This window comes from Chionomys nivalis, chromosome 18, assembly GCF_950005125.1.
Source record: "Chionomys nivalis chromosome 18, mChiNiv1.1, whole genome shotgun sequence".
In the NCBI taxonomy this organism is placed as follows: domain Eukaryota; kingdom Metazoa; phylum Chordata; class Mammalia; order Rodentia; family Cricetidae; genus Chionomys; species Chionomys nivalis.
In genome coordinates this window covers 53,380,214-53,392,298 of record NC_080103.1, presented here as the reverse complement: position 1 = coordinate 53,392,298, position 12,085 = coordinate 53,380,214, and the positions used below count along the sequence as shown (strand labels likewise).

At 46.2% G+C, this 12,085-nt stretch overlaps 1 protein-coding gene across 1 annotated transcript in view; it reads right to left on the bottom strand.

Moving 5' to 3' along the window:
* Mcoln2 (mucolipin TRP cation channel 2) overlaps nt 1–6,375 on the bottom strand; it is a 39,881-nt gene extending 33,506 nt beyond the window's left edge. Inside the window, exon 1 of the mRNA XM_057793447.1 lies at nt 6,299–6,375. Within this exon, the coding sequence (XP_057649430.1) occupies nt 6,299–6,375 (77 nt within the window). The remainder of the gene's footprint in view (nt 1–6,298) is intronic.
* Between the last annotated feature and the right edge of the window lie 5,710 nt (nt 6,376–12,085).

The window sequence follows — 12,085 nt, the reverse complement described above, 5'->3', positions numbered from 1 at the left end:
GGTCTCACTAAGTTGTCCACACTAGACTTAAACTCACCCTGTTACCCAAGCAGGTCTTGATCTAGAGATCCTCCTGCCTCAGTCTCCCAAAGAGCTGGGTTTACAGTCAGCTAGAGAGGCCCAGATACTCATGTCCACATTACTGCATTTCACCTCTCTGTTCCTTATTATAACCTTTACTTTCCTCCGATTCAATATCACCACTGGTTTTCCTTGTAAGAGCTTCCTTTAGCCCTGCTCCACTGTATCTGGAGCATACAGCAGACTCCCTAACACAGTAGGTATTCAATGAAAATGGCTTACAAGAAGCTAAATGAATCAATGAATGAGGCCACGATTCTGGCTACATAAGTTTTTCCTCAATCAGTGCCCTTTAAAATCAAACCAGAGCAACAGTAATAAAACTAACAATAGAAAATTGAAAATGTTAGAATGACCAACTGAATGAAATATTAAAGTCATACTTAGCCAAGATGACTAGAAGGTTCTAGGTGGTCTAGGTGCCCAATTTGTTGATAGAATTGTTACTTTGTTTTATTCTTTTACTTGCTATTCCTGGTTTGTCTGGGGTTTGTTTTGTTTGCTTTTTTTTTTTAATAGAATCAACTTGATAAGTTACCACCATGATGTTCTGCTCTTTGGGCCAGAGTCCTTCCAGAAGCAAAATTAAATAAATAAATAAATAAATAAATAAATAAATAAATAAATAGAGATGTTGTATTAAAAATAAAATCAGTGGATACATCAGATATAGAATATAAACAAATAATTTAATGTGTCTCTCTAAGTACAGCAAACCTCAGAAGGCATGGAAGCCACTGGTAGACAACACGGTCAGAAGTTTAACACTTCAAAGAGTGAAAAGACAGTGGGCAGGACAGATGGCTCTGTAGAGAAAGTGCTCCCTGAGCAAGTGGGGGTTCAGTGTTCAGACCCCAGAAGCAGGCAAAAGTCAGGCAGGTGTGAGTGCCCTCTGTAATCCCAGCGCACTGGAAGCAGAAGTGGGGGCCCCTAGGTTAACTAGATAAGCTGGCTAGCTGGACTGCCCCAGTTTTAATGAGACACTCTGCCTCCATAAACAAAAAGGGTAGCGTGACTGAGGAAGACACTGATGTCAGCTGCAGGCCGACACACCCATGCACATCCACATACATGCAAACGTGCAGTCACACACACGAGCAGAGCAAAAAGGCAGACTCGGGGATGGTCTGCATGATACTGAAGCATCCAGAAGCTTACTGCTGTTAGTAGTTAATAGGTGCTGGGTTACTAATAGCCCAAACTATTAATAAGAAAAAGACAGCTACAGGCAAAGGGTCTGGAGAGCAGCAACAGGTTGCTATAGCAATCAGGTTGGCACAAATCCAGTTTAAGTCTTACGCATCAAATCCAGGGGAAACTCTATTGGGAAAAATGGAAACACTAACAGCCACTCTGTTCTTCATCTATGAGTGTTTGTATGATCAAGGAACCAGTGCTTTATGTATTTTTCTGCAAATTTCATAATTGCTATCTATTAAAATGGTTATAAAATACTCATTGCATCTAGACTTGAGATTGTGAGCCAGGGAAATGCCTATGTTACATCATTTCATTATAAAATAAATACAGTATAATCTCATAATTTTTTAAAATGTTAGTGTGTGTGTGTCCAAAGTTGGCTCCCCATATTTCACCATTTTAAAACATCTAAAACTAGCAAACAAAAATGAAAAAGCATTGCCTACCCACAAGATCTCTAGGAAATGTTTCCCAGGGAATCTTCATTTTCCTCATGTTTTCTCTCTTTTCTTCAATGTTGGTAATTAACATGAGAATTATTTAGTTACTATCACAAGGTAAATGACCTAAAGTCAAAGTAGGGTATCTAATGTGTATCAGGGAACCAGGTACTCCCTTGCCCTTTCCTCATGTGTGCTGAGTGGGAGGAGCAAGTGGAAGAAAGGGTAAATGTGGAGTCCCTCAGTGGTGGCCCTGAGGGGCCCAGGACAAGGGTCAGATGGCCAGTCCCCAGTCCCACAGATGGAGAAGTTAACCGTTGCCCAAGTCAAGGAGGCTATTAAAAATATCTCTGTACAGATAAGCCACGTGGTGGCTAGGATCCCAGGAAGAGCCCTGGAAGAAGACCAAAGGGACTTTCCGTTGCCCACGAGTGCTCTCAACAGAAGATGGACACACAGTATTTTCAGGGTTTCCCTGAAGACAGCTGGGCCACCGAGTTCCTATGAAACCACCCCTGCCGTCCTTCTCAATGCCCCAGACTTCCAGGAATGCAGAAGTAAAGCCACACATGTTCAGAGTGCTTATCCTCAACAGGCCGCACTCTTTCTGCAAACATAATGAAGAATCCGTTCCTGAAGCCACAGGAGGAGGGAGTCAGTCTCCTCTTCTCAGGAGAACGGGCTCTGAGGGCTGATGGCGAGCCCTCGCTAACCTTTTCTTTCCTAAAGTTTTCAACAAGTATATGGCTCCAATGTCCTGCTTACCCAGTCTGCTGGTCTCTCGGTGGGCCACACCTCTTGGAAATGTGCCATGGGTAATAGGATTTTCTTTATAAAGTCCATGATTTAAACTATGTGTCTTCAAAAATTAGGACACTGAAGACGATGTTCCAGAATCACTGGCCTCAAGAGTTACTAATGACTACCCCACAGAAATTTTTAACTGAAATCATGAAGACGTATTTCAAAGAAAGAAAGAGGGAAAAAAAGACAATTTTTGAAAGAGAAGAGATGAAATCAGCCATCTGAGAGGAAAGAAAGTTGGACACCTGTGCCTACAAAGCAGTCTCCCCTCATGAGGGAGAAAGAGTTCAGAACCAGGGAGCCTGGGACCAGGCTCAAAACAGAACAAGGGTGCTGCTGTAGACAGGTCAGATAAGACATTGGAGGGGAAGTCCAAGTGGCGGCAGAAACAAGTGAACACAGATGGGTATACTCCACACTGAGTAGAACACTGTATTCTGTTTGTTTAAGTGTCTGGGGCTGGGGCAGTGGGTTCCAAGGTTAAAAGCGCTCATTGCTATTCCAGGGGACCCGAGTATGGATCCTGCATTCCCTTCAGAGAGTTCACAATCACCTGTTACTCCAGCTCCAAGGGATAAGCAGCCCCTCTCTGGCCCCCATGGGCACTTACATGCACAGCATACACACAGACACACACATACACACAGACACACACAGACACACGGAAACACACATACACACACAGACACACAGAAACACACATACATACACAGACACACAGACACACACAGACACACAGACACACACATACACACACATACACACAGACACACACATACACACACAGACACACACATACACACAGACACACACATACACACACAGACACACACATACACACAGACACATACAGACACACACAGACACACAGACACACACATACACACATACACAGACACACAGACACACAAATGAAAATAAATGTTAAAAGTAGCTACTTCTGGGAATGAAGTTACTTTTCTCTGTGGCGGACACACGGGCCCTCTGAAAAGTCATTTCTCTCCTCAGAAGTGACATTCAGAACTTCAACTCTAAAGGCCAAGCTGAAGAAGGCTTGCTTTAGTGCTTAGGGCCAAATTGGTTTTCTTTGGCAACTGTTTTTACTCACAAATGTTAACCACAAGAAGACACCTGGTTGTCAGCTTTTTTTTCCCCCACTAAGTTTCAAAAACAGTCTGAATTTAGGTTTCATGTCACTGACAGGGGAGCCATGGAGCAGGGAGACTGGCTTCTAACTGCGCATCCCTGACTCTCAGCTCCACCGTCTCCAGTGCTCCGTTCAGAGTGTCTTCCAAGTCTTCCCTTTGTTGGCAGACTTTGGTGTTGGGACATTTTATATATATACATATACATATCACCCTCCTTGATAGAGGAGAATGGGAGAGCCTTGATCCTGGAGGAAAAGCACACAAAAGGTGCTTTTCTTTTTAAACAGATCCTGGCTGCAAGACCTGGTTCAGGAAGGTTGGATAAGAAAGGTGTGCCGGGCAAAAGTTCAGGCAGGCAGGTGTTTAACATCTCTTGGGATTGAAAGAGGAAGACAAGTGAAAATCTTAGCAGAATTCAGACTCTACCAGGAAAGCCTATCCAACTGTCCCGGGTATGTGCTGTTGGCTTAGAATGTCGTGGATGCTGTGAGTGGCACCTGACATGGCAGAGCTCACAGCCCACTTAGAGAGAGCTGCATCCTTTGTCCCTTGTACACGCAATGCCCGAGTTTGCACCCGGATACCCACAGGCGATTTTTCCACCTCTTGTTCCACCCCACTTCCGTTCTCAGTTTACAGCAACCATCTTGTCTTCCCACCCGTATTGGACAGCCAGACACCTGCCTATGGTATATTTCACATCTGCAAGCCTTCAAAAACGGTTTCCACAAACATTTAGTCTGTGTCCTTCAGCAATGCACACAGCTTCTGAGGACACAGAATATGTCAAAAACCATTTAAACCTGAACGAAATGTGCTGGGGAAAACAACGTCAAACAAAAATAAAACCGAAGGCAATGCTTCACACCCAACGTGAGCACAGACATTTTCCAGGCCAAACAGAGGCGTGAGCCCATAAATGCACAGGCATTTGGTCCTTGGTTTCAAGGACAGTGCATTTAGGGAGAAGACAGAGACGTGGGCACACTTCTACTCATGTGACATATTAAAAATAAACTCCTTGCCGGGCGGTGGTGGCGCACGCCTTTAATCCCAGCACTTGGGAGGCAGAGGCAGGCAGATCTCTGGGAGTTCGAGGCCAGCCTGGTCTACAAGAGCTAGTTCCAGAACAGGCTCCAAAGCTACAGAGAAACCCTGTCTCAAATAAAATAAAATAAACTCCTTTACTTTCAGAGAGGAGTTTACAGATTGTATGACACTGGCCATTTTGATGTGACATTCACAACCTGTTACAGTTGTCAAAGCTTCACCATTTTTTCAGGGATGCACATCTATTTGTGTATGAGCACACGTGTGCACATGTGTTGTGCATGTGGGGACAACCTAGTGAGCCATCTTCAGGAACAAGGCAGACCTCTTTGAGACAGGGTCTCCCACTGGTCCGGAGCTCCGAAATTAGGGGAGGCTGGATGGCCACTGAACTTTGGGGGTCCTCCTGTCGCCTGCCCCTCCAGCGTTAGGATTACAGGTGCCAAGTACTTTTACCTGGGTGTTGAGGCTCCAACCCCGTCCTTGAGAACCCACGAATGTTGTTTTATAATTCAAAATTGGTCTTTCAAAGGTCTGGGAAATCTATGCCACCCTTGCAGAAAGTTCTCCACTCAGGCGATCATCCCAGACTAAATAAGCTCCCTTCTGATTCGGTTTTCCTTGCTGACCTGGAGAGCACCCTGCTGGGAAGGCAGGAGCCGCTCCTGGCTGCCTTAGAAAACTTTAACATCCCACCACTATTTGTTTAAGAGCAGCAAGCAGGAGCCAAAGGCCACTTTGTCCTCACCTCAACTGAGCTGCTGTAGAAGTTTAAGCACATAGGAGGGGCCACTTGGCAGAGCCATCTGGCTTGACTGAACGCTTTTTCATAGAGCCGAGGAAACCAGGGTTGACCACACCGTAACCCTCCCACCTAAGAAAAGGCCTGTTTGTTCCGGAATGTAAAACCGGCCTTATTTAACTAAGTGCAAGCAGTTAGCGTGGGCCTGCCCAAAGTAGCAAGAACGCTCTGGTAGAGCCAACCAGGATCCTTCAGCCAACCAGGATCTTTCAGAATACTGTCTCCAGAAAAAGCCTCACCAGTACTTTAACCTGAAAACATCTGATCTCTCTCCGGGTCCTTTACCTGGGGAAACGGTCAGGTTGCAGGGCCAGCCCTTTCCCCACCTTCGGAACTTTCCAGGGCTCCAGGGAACAAGAAGGAACTTGTTGGAAAGCGGACCCACTGCGCACCCATCTCCCGACCCTCGCGATAGCATCCCCCAATTGGAAGCCTGGGGGTATCCAAAACCTCTTACCCTTCCAGCCAGCGCTCTCATTGCAGCCCCCGGGGCCCGCGGATGTGTGAGCCCTGATCGCTACGCGTGGCCCTGTTCTCCCGCCACGCCCCCGCGTCCCCACCGGCTGCCGCTGCCTTCCTCCAGAGCTGGGCGACCCGGGAGCTGTTCCGTCAGGGTCGCGAAGAGCTTTAACTAAGCGACCGCGAGCCGGAGGCAGGAGACGGAACCGGGAGCAGGTGTGGGCGCAGGGACACCGCAGCTGGGGCAGTCCCGGAAGGAGATGACGCTGGAACCCAGGAGGTCACAAGATGTGGCGCCCCGGGGGAGTACAGACCTGTGGTGGGTGTCCCAGTCTGGGTCCAGGGCGCGGTTCCAAGCAGGCAGGTCCAGCGTCTCCTCGCCTCCAGGCATGGCGCGAGCGCCACCGACGTGCGAAGCCTCCATCTCCCTCGATCCCCACGGTTCCGACACCGGGCTCCGCCTGCGGGTGTCTGCGGGAGGCAGGCAGAGGAGACGCCCTTTATAAAGGGAAGTCGCCCAAGGAGCTTGCTGCGAGGCCTCCCGTTGTCCACCCCGCCCCCGGTCGCCCTGCCCGCCCTCCACCACCCCGCTGCCCTCATCCATTCCCTGACCTCTCCAAGATAGTGTCTGACCCCTTTATACATTTGCTGCATTTCTTTTGAGCGCGCTATGTGGCCCGGACTCGCCTCAAACTCAGAGCGATCCTCCTACCTCGGCCTCCTAAGTACTGGGATTACAAACACGTGCCACCCACGCCTGGCTTGTCCGTTTCTTTGGCCAGTTCTATTCTGCCGTGTTAAGTGCCCATACTGTGTTCTACAGGATGAACACATTGCAGTTCCTCTGCCTAGGAGTCAACAAGTTCGTGGGGACGGGTTTCTTCATTACAGAGTCTTTATTCTGATAATTCCCTGACAAGCAGTGGAATGACAGAGGTGTTGGACAAGCACGTGGAAAATAAGACGCGAGATGGACCTTCTTCAGCCAGAGTCTGCACGACCCCTGCAAAGCCAGAGCAGCAGACCCCAGCGGTCCCATGCTATTCCCCCTTGCTGTTTGAAACCTGGAGCTTTGAGACGATGACTCTCCTCCATTCGTGAACCACACTATAGTGCTCCACCTGAAGCTGGCAGGACGTTTTGGACAGAACAGGCCCAGAACTTCAACAGGAGCCCGATGAGCAAAACGGCTCCATTTCCAGGCTGTGCGCATCAGTACGTGTTCAGAAGGTCCCCAGGGTTAGCCAGGGCAAAGGGCAGTTTGCAGTGGATTATGTAGAAACAGTTGTACAGAAAGACGGGTGTCGAAGTGTTATTGACCCTTTCTGCAGGGGCGGGGTTGGGTTTTTTTTTGGGGGGGGTGTTTTTGTTTTTAATTTTGAGATGGCCTCATGTAACTAACCCAAGCTAGTCTCCAACTTGCTACAAAGCTAAAGATGACCTTGAACTTGATCCTCCTGCCTTCACCCACATTTGCTGCTGCGTTAAGGCTTATTCCAGCCTCATTCTGCCCACCCCCCGCCTCACCCCCACAGAATCTACCCTCTGTTAAAAGTCACTTCCCAAGGACGATCAGGTAAAAATATCACACACACACACACACACACTCACACACACACACACCTTTTCTTCTTCCGGAATTCCTCTTAGCAGGAATGCCCACTAGGTACAGCGAGCCCGGAGAGTCTGCCTGAGAAGTCACAGTGCTCACCATGCCAGCATGTTCAGGATTCTGTGCCCTACGCGCACCAGAAATGACAAGATGGAGCCAGCAAGAGAGTTGAGGAAGTAAAGGTGCTTGATAGCCGGTCCTGAGTCTGACTCCAGGACCACATGGTGGATGGACAGAGACAGTAACCTGTCCTCCTGTCTCCTCAGCCTCGATGCCTGCGGGATGTCCTTCGTCCCACCACAAAATAAATGAAGATCTTCTTAAAGGACGGTAGTGGGAGGGGGGAGGTCAGAGAAGTTTTTACTTCTGCAGAGTCACCCTCAGAGCAACCAGCAGGTCCAATCTTTCTATTTAGGTCTTTGATTCCCAAAACCTTTGCTCTTGCTCCATCCAACCACTGGCAGGCGCGTCGTTAAGACAGTTGCTAGTGATCCAGATGAGTTTCTCCAAACAGATTCCCATCCCACCTACGACAATCTAGAAACTGTTTCGCAGGTGGAGAAAACATGCATTTTCCTAAATAGTTATAAAAGATACATTTATCTAGACATGTCTTCCCTGCTATTTCTAGGAGACAGGACCTCACAGCTGACTTCCTAGGATCTAGTTCTTTCTGCCCTCTCTTCTAAGATCTTCCCTGAGCAGTCAGTTCAGGAGTATACAATGCAAAACGGTCAGCCCTGAAATCATATGCGCAAAAGCCATGCTTATACCAACCAGACACAGGGAGAGATACGATAATCAAAATGAGGCCATCAATTTCAGAAGGAGTGAGGTGTGACATGGGAGGAGTCAGAGGAGAAACAAAAAAAAGAAGTGATGCTATTAGGTGTTCCGATCTATTGAACCATCTCTCCTGTCCTGCAAATTCCCACAGAGCGCTGCAAAGGAGGAGCTTCCCAAAGGAGGGTGCTGGGTCTCAGTCCTCATTGGAGCATGACTCCAGCCTGCCTCACTGGGATCAAGCAGTGCTCTGCACCCTCAACTGGAAGATGCTACCCACGCAGTCAGCACACCTGCTGCCCTTAAAATAGCAAGGGCCCCAAAGCGACTTAACCTAAACGTAGGAAGGAGCTGTGGAAGAGAAGAAAGACAGGAAACAGAATCAGAAGGCTGGAGAGGATGGCTGCCAGGTACACTGAGAGACATGAATTACCATTCCAGGCAGCCAGAGGAGCCACTCTCAATGGTTAGTTTACCAAGATCTCTTATTTACAGTGAAGATCCTAGCTCTCCTCTCACTGGGCAGCCACGGGCGTTGCTTTGTGCTGTGTGTCAGTCATTCCAATCTCAGGTTTCTGCTCTGCATACCATACCTCCAAGTTTGTATCATAACTCAGTTTTGTCGTGACCAGATATCTTTGTTCAACCCTGCACTATGTATCAGATCACATTTCAGGTTTACCAATCACAGTCATGAGTTTCTCCAGAGGGTTTCCTTCTCAGAACAGTTCTATAAAGTCACAGTTAGAAGGAATTCTTTTAAAGTCCTCTAGGAAATGTCAGCCAGGGTAATGGTAGACCTGAAACAATTTTATAAAACAGTAATCCAAAGCAATATCTACTGGGAAGTCAATATGCGGACAGAGCACAATAAAATAATAGGGAAATTGCCTTCTGTTTATGTGGTTTCACACCCTTCTGATTTCATTGATGTGCGAGTAAGTAGGCTTTGAACTTTCTAGACATTAGTCTTTTGCTGGTTTTAAACACTGTAAATATATTATTCTGTCCTTAATCTTTGAACTAGGTCCTCCTTGGCCTAGGTCTCTCCGTTTGACATTGGAAAATCAGCACGATATCTATCTTTATGACCCAAGTGATATCTGATGTCAGTATCTATCCTTATGATCTGAGCATTTCTGATGTCGGGAAGGAAGTCTACTCAAGAGCCACAGGTATTCTGCTTTCTCTGTAGGAGCTCGATTTTATCTGCCATATCAAATTCTCTGTGCTTCAACTTCACCTATGGTGGGAGGTAAGGATGGCTCAGCTGACTGCAAGAAACAATCAGCTCAGGAAAAACAGCCTGCACCCTGGGTTTGGTGATCTTCCTGGCAGGGGACAGGTGCTGCTCTGAGCTCTGTGGTTGGTGCTGCCTCTGTGGCAACTGATGTGTGATATAGACGCTGGTACAGACAAGAGACAGGGAAACAAACAAGAGATGGGTTTGTTTCTCCAGTCATGGAAATATTAAGCTTTTACAAATAGATTTTGTTTATTAGAGCAGATATAGGTTCAAAGTGAGATTGAGCAGAAAGCACAGAGGATTCCCATAGGCCCTCTGCCTCCCCCACAACCCACATCCCACCTTGGGGTCACCGACAGTCTGGAGATCAGATCAGAAAACATGCTCTCACCGGGCAACAGATCTGCTGGTACCCTGACTTTGAACATTCCAGCTCCCCAAACTGTGGAAAATAACTGCTTATTGTTTGGTTTAAGCTACTGGAGCTACGCTCCTGTGTCATAGCAGCCGGAACTGCCTGATAATGCTTGTGTACCATCTACTAATCCCCCAACTCCTGTAACCCCGAGGCACGATGGATCTTTCTACTATCTCTGTGTTCCCTTTTCTAGAATGCCATATGGTTGGAATCCAACAGTGTGTAGCATTTTCAGGCTGACTTTGTCCACTTCATGATATGGGCTTAAACTTCTTTCATGTCTTCTCATTGCCAGCTAACACACTACTTCTTGGAACTGAATAGCATTCTACTGGATGGATATACCACAGGGTATTGATCCATTCTACTGGAGGGATATACCACTGGGTATTGATCCATTCTTCTTAATGGATATACCACAGGGTATTGATCCATTCACCTCTTCAAAATATCTTGGTTGCTTGCACGTGTTGTAAATTTTGAAGAGAGTTGCTAAAATCATCTGTGTTAGCATTGTTTTCCTTTGTTGCTTAAAGTGAACATGCTTCCAAATCCTTTAGCTAAACACCAAAAAGCACTAGTGTTTGTTAGCTGCTAGACTGCATGCCACGAAAATACAGTTTTGTAAGAAACTACCCTTATTCCAAATGGACTATAACATTTTGAATTCTCCTCAACAATAAACAAGATTGTCACTTCCCATCCTCACCAAGGTTTGGATTTGAAGTGTTTTGATTTTTGACGTATTATCAAGGTGAGCAGGAGATGACTTCATCTGCAGTTCCCTAGTGGCGTGTGACGGTGACCCTCTGTGACGCATTTGTTTGCCACCTGATGTCGTCTTTAGTAAGGCATTTTTCAAGTTATTATATCCACTTTACATGAGGAGTCTGCTTTCTTATTGTCAAATTCTGAGGTCTTTGTATATTATATTGGTGTATATCATTAGCTCTGGCTTTTTGCAAACATTTTTTCCTACTCATCTCTTTCCCCTGTTGGTACCTTTTACAGAGCATATATTCTGTGAGTCTGAGGTCAGGCTGGTTACATATCAAGTTTCAAGCAGGTAGGACTACCTACGTAGTTAGAGTTTGTCTCAAAAATAGTAAAATAAAAAAGAAGAAACAAAGCAAAATATGAAACTAACTATTATTCTCCCTTGTGTGAAATTGAGCAATTGACTTAGTTGGTCTTCTGTTACTATAACAGGAATGCCTGACACTACGGTAATTTATAGAGTTTCGTGTGGTTCAAGGTACAAAGTCCAGATGCATGCTATCAGCATCTGTTTGGTTTCTAGTGAGTACTCTATGCTGCTTCAGCCTGTGAGAAAGTAGAAGGGGCAGGAGGGACATGCACAAAGGAAAAGGAACAGGGCATTTATAAGAGTTGCTATGGTCATGGTGTCTCTTTACAGCAACAGAAATGCTAACTAAAGCATCAGTGTTAGAGCTAAGCCCTAACACACTCATCTAAAATCTTAGAGGGTCACAATTTTAAGCCACAATACCTCAAAAGTGACTTATATCACTGCAAAGCCTCACACTGCAACATCCGGATTCGTGTTTATGATTAGATCTCAATATGTCAGTGTTGCCAGGCGGTGGTGGCACACACCTTTAATCCCAGCACTTGGGAGACAGAGGCAGGTGAACCTCTGTGAGTTCAAGTCCATCCTGGCCCACATAGTGAGTTTCAGGACAGCCAGGGGTACACAGAAAAACCCTGTCTCAAATAAAGAAAAGGATTTCAATGTCTTGGGCTATTATCATTATGACTCCAGTGCAATATTAAAATGTTAAAATTTTTATTGTTTTTAAAGGTTATTTTATGAAGTCATTGTTATACACAATTGAATTAGTGTCTACATGGATAAACAGTACACAAAATGAGTATTATACCATAAAAATCCCCACACTTGCCCATCAGCAAGCTACAAAGTATAGAGCCTAATTTAGTGCCTTTTCAAATACATATATTCATTTTAAAATTTCTGAGCATGGGTTCTAGAACTGCAGCCCATAGCGCCACAGATCCTGACC